Source organism: Mustela putorius, unplaced genomic scaffold (genome assembly GCF_011764305.1).
Source record: "Mustela putorius furo isolate JIRA1106 unplaced genomic scaffold, ASM1176430v1.1 tig00003983_pilon_pilon_pilon, whole genome shotgun sequence".
Taxonomy (NCBI): Eukaryota; Metazoa; Chordata; class Mammalia; order Carnivora; family Mustelidae; genus Mustela; species Mustela putorius.
This window is the reverse complement of record NW_025422123.1, coordinates 2,529,840-2,555,472: the sequence shown is the minus strand read 5'-3', so window position 1 is coordinate 2,555,472 and position 25,633 is coordinate 2,529,840. Positions and strand designations below refer to the sequence as shown.

The following is a 25,633-nucleotide window of genomic DNA, read 5'->3' as shown; positions in this document are numbered from 1 at the left end:
CCCCTCCCCCTGCTTGTGTAAATGCTTGCTCGCTCTCTCTTTTTCTCTCTCTCTCTCTCTCTGACAAATAAATAAACCTTTTAAATAAATAAAGTCTAAAAAAAATTTCTCCCATTCCCTCTGCCCCTCCCCCTACTCTTGCTCTCCCTTTCTAACGAAGAAAAACAAATGGTACGAGAACAATTGGATATTCATATAAAAAAGAAACATCTAAAAACCAGTATCTAAAAGTCATATCTAAAAAACAACTTTGGATGGATCAAAATATGGAAGCTAAAACAATTTAAAAAGCATTATAAAAAACCTTCACAACCTTGGGATAGACAAAGATTTCTCACAAAGGTCACTGAAAACACAAACCATAAAATAATTGATAAATTGAGTAAGTAAAAATTAAAACTCCTGCTCACCAAAACACACTACCAACAAATATATAGATAAATCAAACACTGGGAGAAAATATTCACAACACATATATTTAACAAAGGACTTATATACAGAACACGTAAATATCTCCTACATCTCAAAAATGAAAAGCTATATAGTCAATTAGTGAGAAAAATATTTGAATGGCCACATCATGAAACAAGACAGAGGATCATAGGGGAAGGGAGGGAAAATGAAACAAGATGAAACCAGAGAGGGAGACAAACCATAAGAGACTCTGAATCTCAAGAAACAAACTGAGGGTTGCTGGAGGGGGAGGTAGGTAGGAGTAATGGGGTTACTGGGGGATGGACATTGGGGAGAGTACGTGGTATGCTGAGTGCTGTGAATTGTGTATGACTGATGATTCCCAGACCTGTACCCCCTGAAACAAATAATACATTATATGTTAATAAAAAGATGATATATAAATAGTCAATAACAAATTAAAAAGTAGTCAAAACTGTTATTGTCATATCAGCTGTAAATTAAAAAGCACAATGATATACAGCTACATACCACAGTGAATGGTGAAATTTAAGATTGCCAAAGGGTGCCTGTGCGGCTCAGTGGGTTAAGCCTCTGCTTTCGGCTGGGGTCATGATCTCAGGGTCCTGGGATTGAGCCCCACATCGGGCTCTCTGCTTAGCGGGGAGTCTGCTTCCCCTCCTCTCTCTGCTTGCCTCTCTGCCTACTAGTGATCTCCCTCTCTCTGTCAAATAAATAAATAAAATCTTAAATAAAATAAAAGATTTCCACAGCCAACTTTTGGGAGGATATAGAAGAACCAGAACTTTCATACATCTCTGGCAGGGAGTGGGGGAATGTAAAATTGTATAAACCCTTTGAAAACCAGGAAATTACTTAAGAAGTTAAGCATATATCTCTCCTATCACCCAGTGATTCTACTCATAGGTATTTATCCAAGAATATGCCCTCAAAAAAACCTTGTATATAAGTAATTTTACAATTTTATCCATTATAACCAAAACTGGGGAGCAATCCAAATGTCCATCAAGAGGAGAACAGGTATGCAAACTATGGTCTGTTCATGCAGGGGAATTCTACTCGGCAATAAAAAGGGAAGATTAATACACATGACAACATGGATCAATCATAAAGATAGTATGCCAAGTAAAAGAAGCCAGACACAAAAAGTACATAATTCAGGGGTGGGGGATGGGGTTAGAGACTGGGAAGGGGCGTAGGAAATTTTCTGTAATGATGGATAGGTCTGTGTTTTAAAATGTATTTGTCAAACCTGATATACTGGAATGCTGAAGGTCTGAAGATTTCATATTATGTATATTACACTTAATTTTAAAAAGCAAAGATTGGGGGGAGTAAAGGAAAAATACTAGAGGGGAAAAAACAAAACAAACAAAAAAAAAAAACCAGCGCTATTAGGAAAGATATGGCAAAGCCAACAAGAGAACCGGGAGCTTAGTATAAGGATACAGATGGAGAAAATAATTCATGTGCTTCTTTCCACTCTGGTTTTCATGTGTGCCATATGGGATAATTTCTGCCTAACTCCACCATATACATTCTGCCTCGTTAAGAAGACAAAAAAACACTTCCATCCATTTCTGGGCTCTTGAGAAGCATCCTTCTCAGTGTCTCCACTGTACTCTGTTTCTGCCCCATCATAGGATTCACCAGAGTCTACTGTATTTGTTTACAAACCTATCTTTCCCCATAAGCACAATGCCTGCAAAAACAGTGGATAATTCATAATGTTTATTGGGAGAATAAATGAATTCTTGTGCATTATCACATAACTGAGGTCAAGTAAGTTCGTTCTCATTCTGAACCAATTGTTTTCAAGATTATTTACCTCTGCCCCCGAAGAACAGCTGTGTACAGGTGAATACATTGACTGTCTTGAACCAACCAATACAGGAGACCATCGCTAAGGTCTAACGTTAGAGCAATTACCTAAATAGAAAACAAGGTGAGAAAATGAATCAATGAATGAATGAATCAATCCATCTTTGGAGGATACCTCTGCGAATAAGTCACAATTAAACTATAGATTTCTCTTTAACATCCTCTTTGGAACAATAAACTCAGTAATTTTTACCTTTCATTGAATATAAAAATTACATGAGTATGCCTAGTTCTATGCAATTTGGATATAGACACTGGTTTCCTAAAAACCCTCAAAATGCAGAGACTTCTATAAATTCAGCTCTGGTGGTTCTCAAAGTATGATTCTTGGACCCACAACATCAGCATCACTTGGAAACTTACCATAAATTCTCAGCCACATTTCAGGTCCTACTGAACCAGGAATTTTGAGTCACTGTGTTAGACTTTACCTAAAGCTAGCCATAACTTTGGACCCCAGCCAAATAAGCCAATGAATTTCATTTTCATTTAAATCTGTTGTTCTCAAACATGGATGAACATTAGAATCACCTGCTGAGTTCTTAAACCCCCCTCAATTCCCAGAGTGCCTCCCATTAAATTATTATCTCTGGAGATAGAACTGCATTTCCAGTGTGTTTTCGAATTCTCCAGATAATTCTAATATGTCATCAAGCTTGAGAACCAAAGTATTAAGCCATTTTAAATTATATTTTCTGTTCATTACAACCAAAACATCCTGACACATTTAAAAAATATAATACACACAGGGTTTTTATGTGTTATAATTTAATAGAGTTGTATATATATGAAGTTCTATTTCCAGTTCACATCTGAAAACCACTGCTTACTAAAATTCCCTCGTCTTCTTGTTATAGTGCCTGTCTTAATTTTATGTTCCATTGTCTCGGTGAGGCCTGAGGAAAGACTGCTTCTCGTATGAAATAGACTGCATGGACAGAAGTTACAACCCAAGGGAACTCTTTTTCTTTCTTTGGTGTTAGAAGTATTTTTCAAACAAGCTGAGATTGCCAGGCGCCTGACCTCAGAATGATGGACGGGTTCTAGAACAGACCTAGGGACTAAGAGGGATCAAGGATTAAAGTTGACGACTATGTCTTTAACAAGACGCTGAAGCAGAAAAACAAAGATGATGAGCCAGGGAGAAATGTAAAAAAAAGAATACAGCAAGGTATCCAAGGACTAAAAATCCTTGCTGACAGGTTCCCCAAGGCCTGCTACCAAGGCACATCACTGCAAGGAACCCCAGCTATCATACACAACAGCCTTCTGTCTTCAAGGAAACTCAGCCTACTTTCCCACAAGATAAAAACAAATAAAAAAATAAACTCTATTCTAGCAATCCCCAGCTTTTGTGGAGTTGTATCATGTCCTTGTCTCAGGCTAAAAGAAATGTATTGATTATTGTTTCAGTTGGAGTGAAATCGGGTTACTCCTGTTTGGTTATTTGTAATGACATGCCCACGAATTTTTCAAATTAGGAAGTTTCTTTTATTTCTTGAAAAGGAATATTCTACAACTCCCTGTTCTGGAATACAACAAAGGATTTGAGCTGTAAGTAAAATTCAGGTGTTGGGTCATTACCCCATTCCGTAGCATCAGTCATTTGGGCCCATATTATAAACAGAGCCAGAGAATGTTCCGTTTGTCTTTGGTAACCATTGTTATATTTAATAATAACCATTGTTATATTTAATCATTGGTAACCGTTGTTATATTTAATAATAACAATAATAGCCACTGTTATATTTAATAATAATAATTATTAATAATAATATAATTAAATATTAATATAATTAAATGGCTTGGGAATAATCCCTGTGATCAAAACTAAAAGCTGGAGGTTTAATCCTGTGGTAAAATGTACTACGCGCTAGGAGTCAGTCCAAACCATTAAATGTGGCAAAGGGTATCACTTTAGATGAATATCTCACCGCATTCTCCCTTTGAATCACATAAATATCCATTCTTTCTCTAAGTAATTGTCTATTTTATTGTATCTGTTGATTGCAGAGTATCTCATGACTCCATGATAAATCTATGAGTAATGTATGAAGGAATGACAGTGAGATGGAGAGTTTTGCTCTGTGTAAATGTGTTACCTTCAAAAACCCACTAGCATTAATGGAAGCAGAGGAGTAAGACATCAAACCATGGACCCAGAACATAGATTTGTACAAGCAACAACACTCACCAGCCAATGAGAGAATCTGGAGTGGGGATTTAGGGAATGGTGTGTTTCCCCAAACATGCTGAGTAATCTAATTTCTCACTCCTTTTCAGAAAAGTCCCCAGAGCCATTTTAGAACTTTCCTGCGTGAATATGTCTCAAATGACCAGATTGCAGCAGTGGGGGGAGATTACTGACAAAGTCCCAGGAATAGACAGAAAGTTACTGCTGAGATAATATTGTCTGTCATATGCCTTTACAAATAAAAGTGCTTTGTCCTCTCACTTATTATTGATACATAAAAAATAGACTCTCCTGTATTCAGACTCAAGTGACTCCAAAGTAGAATTAAGGGATGTTTTCACGATTTGACAGAAATGACTAATCTCTGGATATGTGTATAAATCTTTATTTCTTTTAAATATCTGTTTTATAATCTGTATATGCAAATAAGGTCTTCTAAATACTCTAGGAATTACAGTCTACGTATGCTGGAATTGGAATCATGTGGCTCATAATGTGTTTACAAATGATCTGGTATGTCTATATTATGTGCATTTTATCTCTACTGGCAGGGAAAAAAAGATTAAAAATAAGAAAAATTTTAAGGAATATCCTAGGTTGAAATAGTATGAACACTTTATTTCTTTTTCATGCTTTTCTGTGATTTCTAAATTCCTATAGTGAACATGATCAGGAAACACAAAAGTCAAATAGTTAGATGAATAGCTACAGGGTCTCGAGAAAATAGGTATTGCTTCTAGAAGTTGAAGATCAAGAGAATGAAAGTAACATGTATTTAGATACATTCCTATATTAGGTGTACTTTTCAGATTTAGTTACAGTGATAAGGACTTAACTATCAAATGGTTACTGTGTCCCTGGAACTATTCTCAGTATCTCCCATTAATTATCTCATTTAATCTTTTTTTCTCCTTTTTCTCTTTCTTTAAATTAACATATAATATATTATTTTCTCCTGGGGTACAGGTGTGTGAATCATCAGTCTTACACATTTCACAGTACTCACCATAGCACATATCCTCCCCAATGTCCATAACCCAGCCACCCTATCCCTACCCTTCACCCCCCAACAACCCTCAGTTTGTCTTGTGAGATTAAGAGTCTCTTATGGTTTGTCTCCCTCCTGATCCCATCTTGTCCCATTTTTTTCCCTCCCTACTCCGCAAGACCCCGATAACTCTAAGAGTAGGACAATTGCTAATATTCCCATTTTTCAAATAAGGAAACAAAGAGAAGTCAAATAATTTGCCTAGGAACCCCAAAGTTTTTATAGCAGTCAGTACCCAAAATTGATTGACTATAACAAAATATCTAAGCAATCTGTACCCAAAAATGATGGAAAGTAATAAAACATCTAATTATTATCCAACAAGAAGCTCTAAAATATTCAATACAATTCCTGAGGTCTCTAAAAACAGTCATAAATTAAAATGCTTTTAAGTGTCAGTCCATTCAAGATAAAGCAAATTACAAAATTCTCCATACTGCATTTTAATTTGTTTAATCCATTATGACAAGTAAATGAAAGAATTAGAGAAATTTTGGTTGTACTAACATCTCAGTATTTCCTTTCAGATTCTACCTGAACTATTGTCCTAATTACACAGTAGCACTACTGAATATTAATAAGTGATCAGATCCTATTTTTAATACATCACCTTTCTCCCAGAAATCCAAGACTGTGCCTGTAGTATAAGGGAACTTTCTCCATTTAGCCTGGTGCTTTCCACTGAGTATAGTGTGGTCCAATAAAGGTAACCTCCAACTGAATCCACTACCATGTCATTCACCAGCAACTTCACATGAGTCACAATGTCTGTGTTCCCTGTCAACAGAGACTGCCTTTGTATCTATAAAACATAATTAGATGATTGGTTAATAATTTTCACATGACATGGTTATTTCTGAGTAGCTTATTGCAATCATTAGTAAATTGCTACATTCATCCAATCACAAATATTTATTAGCACGATGTGCTGGGTAATGTGCAAACCCTTGGGAACATACTAGTCATGAGGAACACCCTTGTGGAGCTCATCTCTTTTCATGACCCTAGAAAAAAGGGAAGCAAATTGATTTTTAGTTAAAATTCTTCCTTAAATTCTTATTCTTCCTAATCATACAACCAGACAACTGAAACACTGCTAGATAAGAACTCATTTGATTGGAGTCTTGAAAAGATGTACACATCCTGATAAATGATGATCTCTCTCCTTGCTCATGTCTATCAGTATATTTCCCTGATAGTAGTTATGGCCATTACTGCATACCTACTATGTGTCAGACAGTGTATAGTTTTATCTTCAAAATATTAGCTTTTGTAACCCTCACATTATAAAGGATTTCTATCACAAGTTAACTGGTTTCAAAGAAGTACTTTTTCCTGGAATTAAGCAATTTTATAAGAGACAGAGCAAATACTTGAAAGCTGTTTTTACATCCACTTTTCTACTTCAAAACTATTTTTAAATTAATACATTCGAGGGAGCATTCTCAAATTTACTCCACTCAACTCCATTCCACCCACATAACATTGGCGCTTACAGACTATACCACATTGCTTTGTATACTTCTTCTATTATTGTATATATGTATTTGATCTCATCAAAAGAACAACGACAAGTAGCGATGGTTTTCACAACACTGAACATACTAAAAAACAATTATTTTGTACAATAAAAGGGTGGCTATGATTGTATGTGAATTGTATCTCATAAGGTTGAATTTTTTAAAGCAGGTCCATGTCTACTATTCACTTTATATTCCCTCCCATGCCTATCCTGATGGCTCTCAACACATTGAGAATAGATAAATCTTCATTGAATGAATAAATGAATGGATTAGAAAATGATTCCAGTACCCTATTTCTTGATCGGTCAGACCAGTATTCTCATCATTAACCATCTGTCTCTTCAAAGTGGACTACTACATCAATGTGCAGGATGTCTTCATTTTGTATCCAGCTACACTTCCCACCTACTCTGCCCTACTCTGTGTCCTCAGAAGCTGGTGCTGTAGCCTGCATCAGCTGGACTCATTCTCTGGCTTCCAAGGACATTCAGCCAATGGAAGCACCAGCAGAAGATGGAAAGGCAGAAGGAAAGAAGGATTGGGGTCCTTCTACCCCCAGGTCGCTCTTTGGCAGACCATACCTCGTGACAGTGGCTGGCTCTCAGGTCAGCAGCTTCTGTAGCTCCAGCCCTCACCAGATTCTTCCCCTACAGGCCCCACATGCCTGAAGGCCCTTATATCTTCCCACACTTACTAGCCAGGGACATGCTTCACCATCCTCTGTTCATTTTCCTTAACCCTCTCCACACCTTTGAAACCAGTCCCTTCATTGGGTTTCCTTTAATCATGCCTTTGGAGTGTGTCACCTTCCTCCAGGACACTGACCCACAGATGAACATTTTCATATACTTAAGATATTATTGAAAATACATAACTAGTGTACCAAATAGCAATTGAAAGCTTCCTTTACGTATAATCCCTTTTAATTAAAAAGTGAGTAAATCTGAGTAAGATGAATATTAAATAAATAATAGCACAGGTGGTATACAAATACGAAAAAAAAAATCATGAAAATGACATTTAAGTCACTAAAGGATAAGTATTGTGCTACAGCATCCAGAATGCTGAGCTTTAACTTACCACATACGTTTTTCCAGCCCAGTAGAGAAACTGACCCAGCCAGTCAAAAGCTAAAGCCCCTGCTCCTGCAATGTTGGATATGTGATAATTTTCTGAGATATCCGTCCCATTCAGCAGCCACACGTAAACATCACCTTTCATGTCGCTGTAGTAGAGGCTGTTGTTATACCAATCCATGTCTCAAAACAAAGTGAATTGGTAGCAGTTATTTCTCATGCATTCCAGCATAAACGCGGTGAGTCAACAAATCACACATACATCTCCATATAATGTTAAGGCACACACTAACATGATCTCATTAGAACTTCAGGAATCTGTGAGCCATGTTTCAATAGTGTTCTTTCAAAATCTCAACCCACAGGACTAGAGAGAGGAACTGATATTCACTGAGCCCCTCCTCTTTGCCAAACATGGTTCTGAGCACTTAACATATCTCACTTAAATCTAAAAACAAAGATATGAAGTAGGAATTATCCCCATTTTCGACTTGGTAAACCTGAGACTCAGTGAGATCATCTGTTCTGCCAGAGGCCTCCTAGATGAAAAGAGTAGGAGCCCAGATTCAAGACAACTCCAACGCATCATTCTTTCTGCTATGACAACTGTTCTCTACTGGTCGGAAATGTTTTACTTTGAGTGGACCAGCAAATAGAACAAATAATCCCCATGATTAAAGAGATGTCTCTACAGGCAAGCTCACTGGTCACCATCTCACAATGAAGACTTTCCTTCATCCTAAAATCTTCTAGGCAAAATTCCCCACTTATTACTTAGTAGACCTCTTTGTCAAATTATTTCTTCTACTTCACTCAGAACTTCACACAACCATTCCTTGCTTCAATCTTATAGCAAACATAGTAAATTACTTAAGCAAGCTGTTTTAGTGAAAGGAGATAGGCTGTTACCTCGAGATAACATTGAGAGGTTCAAATACAGGAGAACTATATCAAAGCCATACTGAAATGGGCATAAATCAATAAATAGCCTCACATTTTATGAAATAATAAATAACATCCATATGGGAGAACTGACATTTTCTTAATGGCATCACTGGCTATGTAGTTCAGTCCATGTTTTTCCCTTTCATTATTGACTTAATACCAAAACACTCAGTTCTTTGGACATACTGAAGAGCTTAGGAGGTCTTATATGTAAAAGCCTGACATCCAAGATGAGCAAGGATTTGGTGTTTACCTGATACATTTCCTATATCAGAGGATAAGAATTTTCCTGGGCCAAAGCTATTCAGAGGCTTACTCCAAAGACCATCTTCTCTCACAGCCATGATAAATGGTGGTTCGGAAGCTGTTTGGTGAAAAGGAAATTAAAAGAAATATCACAGAAAACACACATTTTAAGGCACACATCTCATACCCTAAGATTTTCTTTATAAAATAAAAGACTGTCGACTTCGAAAAATACAGTGGAAGGATATGAGTGATTACATCTGTTTAACAGAATTATCTGTCATGTTAAATATATTTTCTGTTTTTTACATAAATAATTGAAATTGAATGTGAAGAGAACTGTGTGGCAATGTTGCCTCTATAGCAATGTCACGGTCATGGCACAATTTCCCCTCTCCCTTTGGCTGCTGGTTGCCATGTTTCCACACAGAGCACCCAGAAGTCATTGTGATAACAACAGCAGTATAAATGGTATAATTCTCTTTCCATGTTCTTCCAGCCAAGAGGGTGGAGTTCGGCATATTTCACCACCCCTCAACTTCTCTCCCCGTGGTTTTCAGAGTTCAAGGGGTATTATTGCTTCTTAAACCATAAGAAAGAAGGAAGCCATAAAGAAGAAGAAAATTATATCATTTCCTTAAAAATATCTTGAAAAAGGTTAAGATAATAATTTAGAAACATAAATTAAATATGACACAACGCTATATTTGACTTCCTCATCCAGATAATAAACACAAAATCAAGAGATCCATGCATACTTCTTCTAGTTTCTTTACCACACTGGAGTTGAGGAGTCTTAAGGACACAGAGAATAAACCTATGTTGTCAGTATTACTCCCTAAATCCAGAACATGTCCTCACCTGGCACCAGGGTTGTACCCACCGAGGGCTCTGACCAAGGGCCTGGTCCCTTGGGAGAACTGGCTCTCACAGAAACCTCATATTTCGTAGCACTCTGCAGCTTGGGCACATGAAGCGTGGTCCCACTGATGTTCGAGAAAACATGAGTGATTTCAGGAAAGTCTTGAGTTGAGACTTTCACCTCATAAATCCAGTTCTGCCAGGCAGAGGGGCCTAATCAAAAGAGTTAAACAATAATACTCACAAGGATGCAACAGGCAAGAGCAAACAAAGGGTTACCAATGACTTCATCTATAGCTTCATCTTGAGTGGAGGGGTAACAGGCCCGTAAAACATGCTACCCCACTAGGTTGGTCTGATGCTATGACTGGGACACTCCACTCCAGCCACACTGTAGTATGGGCTCCCTCGAAGGGGACATCATTTCCAACAAATCAGAGTCAAAGCTAGATGTGTGATTGCATAAAATTATCAGAGGGGTGTCAAATAACACCCCCAGGTGTAGTCATGCTCCTAATAAACAAATGTTTAATGACTAATCTTTAATATAATTCTCAGTGTTTGCACAGCATCTTCCTCCTAGAAGCCCAAACTGTACTAAACCAAACAGCAACAACAAAAATTGTCTCTAGAGTAGTGCAAATATACAGCAAACGGGCCTAATTAGCTTTGTCTTCAAGTCAAAAATGGCCCATGTTTGCTCAATACTTTAGGACCAGAAGTTGGCAAACGACAGCCCACAGGCCAAATGTGCCTGTTTTGTCTATAAAATTGTACTGGAACGGCCACAGTTCCTCATTTACATATTATCTAGGGCTGTTTACACACGCAACGACAGACTTGAGTAGCTATGACAGAGACCATATGGTCTATACAGCTGAGCATATGTATTATCTAGTCCTTCCTTTAGAGAAAAAGTTTGCCGACCTCTATGCTAGATACCACGCTAAGTGGTCTACTGACGCGCCTTAATTTAATCTGTGTGACAATCCCAATGAAAGACAGAATTAACGCTCCCATTTTCTAGGAGTGAAAACCAACGCATGGAACATTTAGGTAATGTGCCCATGGATTATTCCACCAAAAAAGGACAAGATTGGCCGTTAAATCCATGCAGGCCGGCTCCAAAGCCCACCTGCCTACCTTCCACACACACCACCTGTCTGGAGATAGAAGTTCAAGTTCACAGAGTTTTAGGAAGTTGTTCCAATTCATGCAAGGTCTGGATGGATACAGATCTGAACCCACCTGCTCTATCCCTCTGGCTAACATAGTCACTCAGACCAGAATGTTAGTGCCTGCCTCCTGGAAGACATTCAATAAATGTTGCAACTACTGTGTTGGGATATACACGAGAAACATAGACATCCTCCTCATGTAAAACCAATAAACGCAGAACAAATGTATAAGCACTTTTTCTGGAGCTAAATAGCACTTTTGGTTGACGACTGAATAATCAGTCACATACAGGTTCTCAAAAGTGAGTCACAATGTCAAGCAATTCAAACTTTTCCTCCTTCCAGCAATGCTGGGGAGGGGTACTCACTGGTTCCTATGGCGAGGGCAGGGGGCTTCCACTGAACCAGGGCCTGGTGGGAGCCAAACAGCACGGAAAGCTGTTGCGGGCGGCCTGGCAGGGGGTGTGGCTGAGCATAGGAGCCAGAGATGACCAGGTTACCAAATCCAAACTCTTCTATATGGCTCAGGTCACAACCCACGATAAACTCATTAAAAGAGAGAGAGTCCTGCTGGAAAACAGCCTTTCCATCTGTGACAAGAAAGTCGTAGTTTTCACATGCAAAGCTCTTCACATCAGCAAAGGAGACATGAGCTAGGACAAGGTGGGAAGCGGAGCCGTCCAGAAACGTCGACATGAAGACACGAGTGGTGTCATTGAAGTAAATGATTCGTTTGGACTGGGGCTTCACTGCAAAGTCCTTCAACGTGCAACTCTCCACAATACGTAGGACTTCTGAGTCCTGACCAGATGGCACAGGGAGGGCTGCCCTATAAATGCCGTCTTTCAGGAGATAAAAGACATACCTGACATGGGATCAAAAGAAGAAACCTGATGTGATCTAATGCAAGCGCAGATGAGTAACCTCAGCCCCCTGCTTTGTCCTGTGATGCAATCAGAACCGTTTATCTCACCAGTCACTAAGCCTAGGGTGTCCCAAGGTGCACAAGGGTAAAGGTACTTACTAGAGATATGCACTATTCAATTAAGTTAGAAGCTGGAACACTGGAAAATTTCAGCCTTGCTTACAATGCTTTGTCTTTCAATTAGATAAGTGACTTACCAGGAATCAGAATTTAAGAAGAGAAAGGGTCTTCAAGATTTTCTAATGAAGCCTGCTTTCAAAGGAAAGCATAGTATATAAAAATGACATGACTAAACATATCTTTTATTGTAAAACACTTCTCTCCAAAATGCACATATTCTTAAATCTAATTCTTTCTATACATTTTCCCCAAGCATTGTAAAGGATAAAATAAGAGAAAGCAAAAACGTTTAACCCGTTTTTCAAAACCAGTTACTATTTTGCTATAAATATCTAGCAAAATTACCTTGCATTTTATAGTGGGCTACGTTCCTCATTTAATATTTACAATTAAGTGTAGGTCAATAGAGCTATCATTTTACAAATCATGAAGAAATACCCCCACAAGACAGCAAAACAGCTAGGATGGACCACCCAGGTGCTTGAAGCAGCCAGTGGAAGAATTAAAAAAAAACTACCTAATTTGGAGCCAATCTCATGATAATGGTGCAGGTGCATTATTAATAATGAAACAGAAAATATCACCAAAATATTTCACTGATAAACCAAATCTGTAAATAAAATTAAAAAAAAAACATAAAACTATTAATTTGGTTGAAGCTAATTTAGAATTTGTAAACATGGAAACAGATATTAACAAAAGTACACTTCTGCTGGGGCACCTAGGTGGCTCAGTCAGTTAAGCGTCTGACTCTTAATTCTGGCTCAGGTCAAGATCTCAGGATCATGAGATCAAGCCCCGCATTGGGCTCCACATGGGGCATGGAGACTGCTTAAGAGTCTCTCTCTCCCTGTCCCTTTGCCTCACCCCATCCCTCTCGCTCTCAAAAAAAAATAATATATATATATACTTCTTCTTAGTAAATCTCTCTTCTCACAAGCCCAGAACTGACAGGGTTACAACCTCTCATCATGACTGTCAAATTATTTTCCTTGTCCTATTCAGTCCCATCCCTGTTCTCCTCCATGACTACTCCAAATCTTTAGCAATATGCTCCACCCCTGTGCTAAAATAACATACTGAAATATAAATTTTATGTTGAGATGTGACGCTATGTTCTTTTCCTTAAGAGAGGGTTGTAGCAGGCAAAAAGCAGAAAGAACTTGGCCCTTAATTGTTTGCTTTAGTTTCCCAACTTCAAAGCTATTAAGGGAACATAGATTGACTTCAGAGTAGACAAGAGGAAGAAGATTTAGGGTGAAGATTACAATCCTTGCACCAAAGCAGAGAGAAGGCAGGTTTTCAACCCTCATGGCCACTTTGGAGAGGGAAGGTGCACAGAGCTGGGGTGGGTGAGTAGGGGAAAGGGAAGGGGTGAGAAGGAGAAGAAGCAGGGTGGGGAAGAAGGAAAGAGGTTTAGAGTAAGGACAAACTCAATGAGTGAACAATTCAATGGTGCAAATAACAGCATAGAGGAAACCACTTCTAATGCCAGGAGAATAAGTGATTTCACACATCTGCAATTCCTTAGGGATCCTACATACAAAGTGTTGCTAAAAGTTATATGCTGAATCTTACAGAAACTCTATTAGTGTATAAGGAGATGATCAGAAGACGTCCTAGAGGTCAAATACTGGCTTCATTGCAAAAGAGCTGTGTGGTCTTGGGCAATTACTAACCTGTGCCTTCCTAGCCATAAAACTGAGATAATAAAAGTGCCTAGCTCATAGGGTTGAATAAGAATTAAATGAATTTTTGGAAGTAATACACTTAGAATTACCAATTAATATTATCATCATCATTTCTAGTCACAGTTCAAAATCTAAGCACAAATCAATTTTATCTAATGGGAAAAAGAGCCACCAAAGACCTCACTGAGATGCATTTTGAGTGACTGATTTAGTGGGTGAAGTTTATTACCTTTATTACATTTATTATAGATAATATTTTATTTATTATTATTTATTTAGTGGGTGAAGTTTATTTATACAACAAATCATTTGGGGTTAATGCCAGCAGCAAATTCCATCTCATAGGATCCTACACTATTACAAATGAGAAAAACAAGATTCAGGGAGTCCAAAGGACTACAACCCTACAACATGGTGTTTGTAAAACATATTCTCGAATCAGTGATTCATTAAAACTTAAGTAACAAGACAAAGTAAGACAAAATAAGTACCCAGTAAACTATGAGTAAATGTGAATAGAGAATTTTATTTCAGATCAATAATGAGCAACCTTTTTTTTTTTTAAAGATCAATTCACTGGGGTACCTGGGTGACTCGGCCACTTAAACGGCTGCCTTTGGCTCAGGTCATGATCCCAGGATCTTGGGATCAAGCCCAGTGTCTGGCTCCCTGCTCAGGAGGAGTCTGCTTCTCCCTCTGCCTCTGCCTCTCTCCCCAGCTTCTGCTCTCTCTCTCTCTCTCAAATCCAAACTTTGCCTAGATTTAATTATCTTTGAAATAAGATGCATAGATTGCCTTCTCTGGTTCTATGATGTTTCATTATCAAGCAAGTTTCCCAACAATTCTTGCCAAGGAAGAGAACTCATAAGGCTAACACTTACCCATTGTACGAATCAGCCACAATTTTCTGAGGTGCAGTAATTGAGGGAGGAGTAATTTCCTCAATGTTCGAGCAGTTTCCTAAATCACAGACATACACCTAGAGAATCAAGCATGTATCCGTAGATCAGTGTCTGTCTGTATTCAGTTTGGCCAAAAAGTATTTCTTTTTTAATGCATCCCCCATCCCCCATCCCCTCCCCAAGCACATGTATTTCCTGAGCACCTGTTCTGTGCTTAGAATTGTACTAGTCACTGATCACTTTTCAAAGTATAAAAAAAAAACCTCATAAAAGTCTGTTTTATACCTTATATCCTAACAGATGTGCATCCTGTTTATATCAATGAAATACAAATACCTATTTTCCTAGTTTGTGGAACCAATCGAATTTTTTTAAGATTTTTTTTCTTTTTTTTTTTTAAATAATTTCTACACCCAAAATGGGGCCCAAACTTAAAACCCTGAGATCAAGAGTAATAAGCTCTACTTATGAGCTGGCCAGACACTCCTCAACTATTTTTAAGATTTAGGCTGTATCCAAGTTTATAGACTTCCAGTCATGGTGATTATAATAATCCTGTCCCTTTGAAAGAAGGAATGTTGAAACACATCAGGACTATCTTCTCAAAGATTTCAGTAATACGGTACTTTCTGAGACTACTGAAGTTACCCTTGTTTATTATATAATTTAAAATGCCTACAGCTGATTTTCCTCATGATCGGTGGTCTTACCCAGTGATAGCACAGGTACCACCACTCTCTTATGAAAAATGAATTATCATTAATGCAATAAACTCATGGCTTTGAAAAATTACAAATAAAGATGATTTAACAGTAGGTCAGGACTCATCTTAGGCAAAGTCCAGACTTTCCTATAGACCAGATCTAGGACTCAGTGCCAACCTAATGTCTAAAACCCAGTAAATACTCAATGAGTATTTACTGAGTGAAAGAACTATGTTTCCCTGTAGATACATCAGGATATGCATGTGAGTGTCAATATCTAATTATTCACATTAAATCAGACTAACCAGTTCATCCATGATGAAATACATTTTCTGAAAAAGCCAATCTACGGAGATGGAAGAAATTAATCCTGAACCTCTGTAAAATATTCTCAGGTCAGACACATCAGACATGTTGGCAACCCCTTTCATCCATATGAGAGTCCCTTCTGAGAAATAGATGGCTTGCTGGTGACCATTAACGGATATTCCTAGAAGAGCCATACAAACACATGTGTGTTACAATATCACAATCAAAAAGAACTTTATGTGACAGAAAATTTATTTCTTTAATTTTCAATAAGGAGACCAAAATAGAAGTCAGTCTGGGTCTTTTTTTTTTCTCACAAAGGAAACATTTCTTTCGATCATACTGACCTGTAATATTATGGTGTATGGCCTCTGACTGAAGGCAATGGGCTTCATCTACTAAATGTTTTAAAGATCTCTTTCTTACAGAAGCTTTTCTGGATAAAAAGAGCCACTGTTCCTCTTCTTGAACTAAAACAATAACATGATTTATAGGCAGACCAACCACATGCACATCGACACACAAAAAAATCATTACCACCCTTCAAAGCAAGGCAACTAATGCTCAAAAGAGGCTGGTCAGATTTTTCTCTGAAGGCACCAGGGGCATTTCAACTGCAGTATAAATCACATCATTCCATGATGGGGGGGCGGGCAGTATAAGGTCAATCAAGTAGGCTTTATATGTATGCGCCCCTAAACGCTGACAAAATCACACCACGTAAGGGATCACCATTCTCAACGGCATTGGGCCAGCCAGAGCTCAGCTCATTATCCACAGCCCTGAGAATGTGACTGCTCCAGGGAGGTGGTCCAGCCCCCACCAGACTGGGCTGTTGCGTAACACCAGACAGACATTGGTTGTCTCTGTTTGGTCTTCAATTATCTCTCCCTTTGAGGCCAGAGAAAAGTCCTTAGAGCAATGAAATCTGAGGACTGCAGAACTCTGCTTGAGGTCCCACTCAGCTGGAGACTGGTGCAGGGTGCGTCCATGAAGGGCAATTAATTAAAGTTATGCAATAATTGCAGAAACAACAGCCTTAAACCTGCTCTATATTTAACTCGTCCCTCGATGCTTCTTGCATAACAAAAATGCCTCTCCTTTCCTAGAGTCCTGCAACAGCCAAAAAACCAAAGGCTGGCGATAGCAGACACTCAATACCAAAGACGTGTGCAGATTGGGGCAAAGGGCTGTCCATTCAGCAAAGGAATTCTGGTGAAAATAGAAAACAGATTCCTAGAATTCTGAATCTTTCTGTGTTGTTCAAGGCTCCTACTCGTGTCCCCAGAATATTTCCAGTGCTTCTTAGAAAGCATTTTCATTTATTATGTTTCCTACACAGGCATCATACAATAAGTATTCAATCTCTCAGGCACTCATTCATATGCCAAAGTGAAAAAAAAATAGTACTTACAAAATAATAACAAAAGCTAACTTGGTATATTGAATATTTGAAACAATAAAATTTAAATTATTAAGACCAGATACATTTAAAAACCTAACGGAGAATGGAAGAAAAAGGTACCTGATATGTATTCATTGATGATACCTAGTACAAAATGGGGGAGAGGGCAGAAAGATGACACATATCCCTAAGCACTCAAGGTAAGTCATAATCACGAGTGTTTCATCTGAAACTAAGGATTTGTATGAGGCCATTTTCTTATCCCTAAATTTTTCATTCAAATTCTAAAATTCCTACATGCTCATTTAAAATCTTTGGGTCCAGTAACTTCTATTTGGTCAACTACTCAATGGGATTCATTTAAAATTGGAGCTTACCAAGTCCCAAAAGACAGTGTTGATTTGGGGAGAAGAGGTAGGGTTCTTGGGACCAACCAGATGAGCCAGGACTCTGAGATCCGAACCCACCCTTGCCACACCCCCAGTTCCCGAGTAACAGAAGGGGCACTCCCAGGTTGTACCTGCTGAGGATAAAGTGGAAATACTAGATTCTGCTTCTGGCCCCTCACCAACTTCATTTACAGCAGCAATGGAAAACCTATTCCAAAAACAATTTAGAGAGATGTGTTTCACATGGCATGGTGTGAACATGAGATAAAAAGAGAAGGAGCAATAATATTTCTATTTAAAGAACAATGTGGCAATGCATGTATCTAGTTACCCAGTCCCAGGGCGCAGCCCTGAGATGACCATCAATCACGACCTTGTTTGCATTCCCCAGAGAACAGCTCAGGGTCACAGGGGTCAAAAACTGAACTCTGCTATCTGCATGACCCCCATTCCTACCCTAATTTAAAGAGGCCTCCGTAAATGCTGGAAAAGCTAACAATAATAAAATAATTCCCCTAATGGTTAATGAAAAAAGACCACTAACGGAATTTCACCTCCTTCTTTTTTTCCTGTTGGGTTAAATGAAGAAATGGTATTTATGGTGTTTGTAATATCGTTATGGGTGCCTATTTGTAAGGACCCCCTGAATACAAAAGAAATACTTCAGAATGTTTTTGCTTAGGACACTGTAGTCCAATAAACATACAAACTTGAGGAAAATTACAGTAACATCAACCCAACGGCACAAAGTCAATGGGAGTTTTCCAAATACATTTAAATGACTTTGGGGCCATTATTTCTTAAATAATGATCATGCCCACAGCCATGTTGGCTCCGTCTTCCTTGCCCTACTTCGTTCTTACCTGTAAGTGGTATTTGGTAGAGTGGAGTAAAACTGAAAACTGGTTCTCTGTGTCCCTGAATCTAATTGTTGATTTTTGCTGATCAGCCTTAAGTTGTAACCCAAAATGGGTCCTCCTGGGAATTGGGGTGGAGCCCAACTGACTTCCACGGTGTTTGGACTCGAGCTCTCAATATTTCTAATGGAAGGCGCAGTCTCAGGAACTAGAAGAGGTAATGGTGACACAGTGAGCAGGAAACTGTACAACCAAAAAAAAATGTAAATAGCATGGGGAAAAGAGTCTTATCTTTTTGAAGTGTAAATTGAATATTTTTATTAATATTCAAAATAAGGGATAGAAGGTGGTACTACAGCTAGGAGCTGCAACTCCTGTTCCCTAAATGAGACCAGTTGGCTACCTTCCTAAGGGCCTCGACTGAACGTTATTTTCTTTGCATCTAATTTATGAAGGGGCAGGGATGCAAAGAGAATAAATGTCTAGAACCCACTTATCCGAAGTCTGCAGAGATCCGAGTGAGTTGAAACTGTGGGGCGGGACCCAGTTCCTAAGGAGAAGAGAATCTATAACAAAACAGGAGTCAATGATTAATAGGAGTTGAAGGAAGTAAATCTAAATCGTGGGCCTTTTCACTCACTGGAGTGCTTGCTAAAGCCTGACCAGTCGCAGCTGAAGATACGGGCTCAGAGAAGCCTGAATTAGAACAGTGTGCCTCCCTCTTGCTGACATCAGCTCTGTGGACCCCGACCGCCCGTCCTTCCCGCAGCTCCCAAGGTCCCTAGGAATCCAGGTTCACTGTGCTTGAGCAGCATCCTCTCCCTTATGAGGGATTAAAGGAACACAATTAATTAAGCATTCACTTCTAGATTTAAGAAGCTACCAAAGTAGCAAAGAACGGAAAGAAAAACAAAAGCTCTAACAGCCTGCCTGCCATTCCTGCCTCCACCTATTTTCATACCTCCAGCCCCCTGAAACCACACCCTTTCATTTCCTCTTCCTGTAGAAAGACACTTTCTGATGTCACTTCTTTCTTGTGTACACTTCCCTCCCTTGAGCACTGTTGGCAAACAGTCTCCAACTCAGCCACACATGACTCAGGAGAGTTGGTAGAAATAAGACAGTGCAGCCTTCACATTGGGTGAGTTTTTAAAACGCCTGTTTAGGGGCACCTAGGGGGCTCAGTCTTTAGTTAAAAGCTCTGCCTTCAGCTCAGGTTGTGATCCCAGCATCCAGGGATGGAGCCAGAGGGTAGGGCTCTCTGCTCAGTGGGGAGACTGCTTCTCCCTCTCCCTCTGCCAGCCATCGCCCCAGTTTGTGCTCTCTGTCTCACTATCCCTCTTTGTGTCAAATAAATAAATAAATAAGATCTTTAAAAAAAAAAAAAAGACCATTTATTGATCTGCCAGCCTTTCTCCAATATGATTCCTCCTTAACTCTCAGACCAATCTTTGGCAAACACAAACATCATTGTGTCCACTCCTCGGCTCCCTGCACTCAGTCACCTTGGTGAACCAAGAGGTATGAATCATCTTTCACTAATTGAAATCAAGAAGTCTAAAAAACCCGATTCATTAGGGTCAATGCTCAGATATGATCCATTCCACTTCGAGCAAGTTACATGCCACCCACAAGGTGAGCTGTGATTAATGTCCGAATCTCTCCCACAAAAGTCCTCCCCGAAAGGCCAGTCAGGGTGGGCAAGATATTCCTTGCTTATTAACCATTCTACTTGGTTAAGAAATTATTTTCATAAGGGCCTCAATTAAAAGGTAATAATACTACCGAAATCATACATTTCCCACCACGAAAGGAGAAGAGGGCCATGAGGCATGGATCACAAAACAGGTAACTATACGTTTTAATGTGGCTAGAAAAGTGAGAAGAGGGGCACCTGGGCAGCTCAGTGGGTTAAGCCTCTGCCTTCGGCTCGGGTCATGATCCAAGGGTCCTGGGATGGAGCCCCGCATCGGGCTCTCTGCTCAGCGGGGAGCCTGCTTCCCCCACCCCTGCCCCTGCTCTCTCTGCCTGCCTCTCTGCCTACTTGTGATCTCTGTCTGTCAAATAAATAAATAAAATCTTAAAAAAAAAAGAAAGAAAGAAAGAAAGAAAGAAAGAAAAGTGAGAAGGAATTGAGGAATGAGGTCTATCCACGGAAATGTCACCAGTGTAGGTCTAGAATACCTGGAGGACATGAAGGCTTGCGAATCCAGGAGAAAGGCTCAGAACCAGAAAGCAAAATTTGCCTTCTTATTATTTTGATTTGAAGCCATGGGCCCTGGATCATATTACCTCTCCAGCATCAGAAAATCTCCTGGCACTATTGGAATACATGAGGCATTGCTTTGAGCAAAGAAATATCCATATATTCCACTCCAATCTGGAACATTTCAAATATTGTTCTAGCCAGTGTCTGACCCAAGCTTTGGAGGATGGTCAGGGAGTAATCAGGAGAGGTGGCCACACACAGCCTAAAATCTGACAAGTAGTAAGGAGTGTAAATCAGGGAAAAGGGAAAATGCCATCACCAGCTTCTCAGCTGTCTAGCTGTGCGTAGGTCCACAGCCTAGTTCAGTGTGAGGCTCTGTGCTCACTGCCACATCTCCAGAACTGAGCAGTCGGGACACCTAACACCTGGCCTGGAGTCCATCCCCACAGGCCCAGTCAGCTAACCCCGAGGGGAAGGGCACCACAGGACACACCTGCAATGTCCAGACATGCATTCCCCTAAAATGCTCTAGGTTTGACCCCTTTACCTGGTGTGGAAGTCACATCTTCAAAAGAAAAAAATCAGAAAACACTCCAAGATAGATGCAATGTTTTTTTAATATCATGGCTCATAAAATGTCCAAGTATGATCCTAACTTCCAGGATGGCTACTGTACCCCTGTGCTTCCCAGCCTCATTCTCTCACAATTATCTTTTTCAGAAGCATGTGAAACAATTACTTCCCTGCTATCAAACTGTCCTTAACTGTTAATGGCTTCTTGAGGCTTATTCTGCTACCTTATTTAATACTGTGACCTGACCATCTGTCACCCTTGTGCCCCATTTGCAAGCCCCTAATGGACAGATCCTGTTCAAAATGCCCTTCTTACCATTGTACAGAGCAGCACTTTCCCACTTACAATGTACTTATATTTCGTTATTATATCATGTTAACTGCTTAGAGCATGTCTTCTCCACCAAAAGGTGAGCTTCACAAGACCAGGGAGTGTGGTACTGAACACAGAGTCACGCTGAGCCCCTAGAACACTATGGGGTACATGGTTAGGTACTCAATTACTAGATGGGTCAATGGACGAAGGAATAATTTATTTCATTATTTAAAATAGAAACAAACTAAACTTAAGCTTTGGAATCATCTCCTTATTTCATGAGCGATAGAGACACACCATACCTCCGTAAGGATGAGTCCTATAACTGGGACTTGGCGGAGAATACAGCTGTAGCTGGGCTGTGAAGATCCAAACCACTCGGAAAATATACTCAGTGAAGGGGTGCAGGGGCTCCACCACATATGAGAGCTTGGACACAGCCTATGTCAGGGAGAGATTAATAATCAGCATTTATAGAATCCCCACTGCACCGTGTGGCTCAAGACCACAGAGGAGTGCATCTAATCCAACCACTCATCTTATACTTGAATCTTCTCTAGAATGTCTTTATGCCTATAATAATCTGTAGCAATTGGGAACTTCTAGTAATTTGGGAAAAAAAAATCTGTGTGTATGTACATAGGCAACTTTTCATACCTCAGTATAAGTCCAGCTTCCAGGAAGTTGTGCGTATTTCCACTGAATGATGTATTTTACTCCAGAGATGTTGGCAGGTTTCCATCGTAAGGTCACACCGTGGCTTCCAATGGAAGAAGCAAAGGGTGCAGTGGGGAAATTGGCATTTTCTGGGGGAGAAAATAGAACTTCATTCACCAAGTCCCTCTGTCTGTCAAGTCAGGAGAAAGGTGTCTGTTTCATGTCAGCTCTCAAGAGTCTCTGGTCACAACTACATATTGCCACAATAACTTACCGGAATAATAAATGATGCACATACTCAGTTGGTTTATTTTTAAAAATCAGCTAGACAGTCTGGCATCTTGTTTTCGCCATGGAATTCACTACTATCATTTTTTTTTACAGGTAAGCAACATGGAATATTAGTTTTCTCTTACAATATACCTTCCTTGCTGGGTGCCAGGGGCATGAATGGTACCTATCAGAACCATGAATTGTTCCAGAACATGTATTCCAAGACGTTTTTTAAACTTTACACTACAATCCTGTTGCTGTTGCTTGTCTTGTCAATAAATTATTATTTTTTTAAGATTTTATTTATTTGCTTAACAGAGAAAGAGACAGAGAATAAGCAGAGGGAGTGAGAAAAAGAGAAGCAGTCTCTCTGCTGAATGGGGAGCCCAATGTGGGATTCAGGGCTCAGTCCCAGGACCCTGGGATCATGACCTGAGCTGAAAGCAGAGGCTTATGCAATGAGCCACCCAGATGCCCCCTAATAAATTATTTTTACATGTTCAAGTAATTCTACTTCAAATCATTCTATATTCAGTTGTTCTATATTATAAAATATTTTGTGACTTCTAAAATGAGTACTGCTGATATGGGAAACAAAGGCAGAAGAAAAATTATTAAACCTCCTTAATACTTATAGCCCATTGGCAAGTCCTTGAAAGAGGCAGAGTAACATTCCTCTAGAGATTCAACTGCCTCAATACTGACACTTTGATAAGAGCAAAAGGCAGTCTTAGCTGGACTAAGGACTCCAGGAACCTGAAGGTCTTCTTTAAGTATAAAAATCCTTTTAGAAACTTCCTTTATCTCTACTCCCCAAGATACATGTTGGCACTCATCTTCCAAGCACAAGACCCACTGTTCTATATTGGAGGGTCTCATAACTAAGGTTTCAGTGGACAGTAATAAATGACCTTTTCCCAACAGTAGTTAACCCTCCTCAAGGTCCTGAAAAACTTGCTTCCAAAATTCAGGAGAGACTTATGCTATCCCGAGCCCCCTCCCCACTTGAAAATATATAAGTCACCACCCCTCAGCAACTTCTACCCATAGGTCCTGTCCCTGTGCTTTAACAAAACCACCTTTTTGCACCAAAGATGCCTCAAGAATTCTTCCTTGGCCATTGGCTTCAAACCTTAATGTCTTTCCTACATCAGTGTTACAACTGGCAATACACATTTATTGTTGCTACTTCCGGGCCATGAACAAAAGACAAGAATTTGGAATGGTATGTTCCACTGGGATGAAGTTATTTTACTCTACTTTTTCTATCTTCCAAAACTGTAACTGATACCATGCTTCAGCTTGCTTTTTCCCCCAGTTTTTAATTGTGGTAAAATACACGACATAAAATTTACTATCTTAACCATTTTTAAGTATGTTCATGGTTCTGAGTACATTTACATTGTTGTGCAATGGTCACCACCAATCACATCCAGAACCCTTTTCATCTTGCAAAGCTGAAACTCTACCCATTAAACATTAACTCCCCATTCTGCCTCCTTGTAATCCCTGGCAAACACCATTCTACTTTCTGTCTCTATGACTTTGACTACTCTAATACATCATGTACGGGGCATCAAACAATATTTGTCTTTTTGTGACAGGCTGATTTCACTTAACATAATATCCTCAAGGTTCATCCACGTGGTAGCAGGTGTCAATTTTCTTTCTTTTTAAGGCTGAAGAACATTCCATTGTATGTATATATACATCAAATTTTCCTTATCCATTCATCTGTCAATGGACCCTTGGATTGCTTTCATGTGTTAGCTATTGTGAATTCAATGAGAGGTGTATATCAGTGTATAAATGTCATCTCAAGATCCCACTTTGAGTATGTACATACAGGTGGAATTGCAAGATTATATGGTAATTCTGTCTTTAATTTTTTGAACAACCGCCATGCTGTTTACCACAGAGGCTATATAATTTTACATTCCCACTAATGATGGGCAAGGATTCCAACTGCTTCACATACTCATCTAAACTTTTATTTTTCTGGGTTTTTTTTAAGGGTAGCAAGTCTAATGAGTGTGAGGTGGTATTTAGTTCTAGTTTGGATTTGGATTAGCCTAATCATTTAGTGATGTTGAATATCATTTCATGTGCTTATTGACCATTCATATATATTCTTTGGAGAAATATCTATTCAGACCCCTTGCCCATTTTTTAATTGAATTGTTTGGTTTGCTTGGTTGTTCAATTTTAGGAGTTTCTATATATTCTGGATATTAATCCCTTATCAGATATATGATTTGCAAATATTTTTTCCATTCTATTGTTGCCTTTTTGCTCTGTTGGTAGTGTCTGATGATGTTTATATTTTTTAAATTTCATGAAGTCCAGTCCATTTTGTCTTTCACTGCCTGTGCCTTTGGTGTCACATCCAAGAAGTCACTGAAAAATCCAACATTGAAAAGCTTTTGCTCTATTTTTTCTTCTAGGAGTTTTATAGTTTTAGGTCTTGCATTTAAGTCATTAATCCATTCTAAGTTAATTTTTTCATATTATATTCTATAAGGTCCAACTTCATTCTTTTGCACATGGATATCTAGTTTTTCCAGCACCATTTATTGAAAAGATTGTCTTTTCCCCATTGAAAGTCTTGGCACCGTTGTCAGAAGTCATTTGAACATCTATACAGGATTCATTTCTAGTCTCTGTTCTAGTCCATTTGTTTTTATTACTGTGATACATTTAAAAACAGGAACCTTTGTTCTTCTTCTTCTTTTTTAAGATTTTATTTATTTATTTATTTGACAGAGAGAGACACAGCAAGACTGGAAACACAAGCAGAAGGAATGGGAGAGGGAGAAGCAGGCTCCTCACTGAGCAGAGAGCCTGATGTGAGGCTCAATCCCAGGACCCTGGGATCATGATCTGAGCCAAAGGCAGCTGCTTAATGACTGAGCCACC

The 25,633-nt window shown here is 39.1% G+C and overlaps 1 protein-coding gene across 2 annotated transcripts in view; it reads right to left on the bottom strand.

Annotated features, from left to right (window-relative positions):
- Window positions 1-25,633, bottom strand: part of ROS1 (ROS proto-oncogene 1, receptor tyrosine kinase) — a 113,291-nt gene that overhangs the window by 68,081 nt on the left and 19,577 nt on the right. For both annotated transcript variants that reach the window (XM_013063073.2, XM_013063082.2), the window contains 13 exons: window positions 22,445-22,593; window positions 22,090-22,228; window positions 18,696-18,897; window positions 17,964-18,040; window positions 16,386-16,508; window positions 16,035-16,219; window positions 15,005-15,102; window positions 11,756-12,252; window positions 10,210-10,422; window positions 9,356-9,466; window positions 8,162-8,340; window positions 6,169-6,360; window positions 2,264-2,364 (listed from right to left, as the gene is read on the bottom strand). In XM_013063073.2, the coding sequence (XP_012918527.1) occupies window positions 2,264-2,364; window positions 6,169-6,360; window positions 8,162-8,340; window positions 9,356-9,466; window positions 10,210-10,422; window positions 11,756-12,252; window positions 15,005-15,102; window positions 16,035-16,219; window positions 16,386-16,508; window positions 17,964-18,040; window positions 18,696-18,897; window positions 22,090-22,228; window positions 22,445-22,593 (2,266 nt within the window). The remainder of the gene's footprint in view (window positions 1-2,263; window positions 2,365-6,168; window positions 6,361-8,161; window positions 8,341-9,355; window positions 9,467-10,209; window positions 10,423-11,755; window positions 12,253-15,004; window positions 15,103-16,034; window positions 16,220-16,385; window positions 16,509-17,963; window positions 18,041-18,695; window positions 18,898-22,089; window positions 22,229-22,444; window positions 22,594-25,633) is intronic.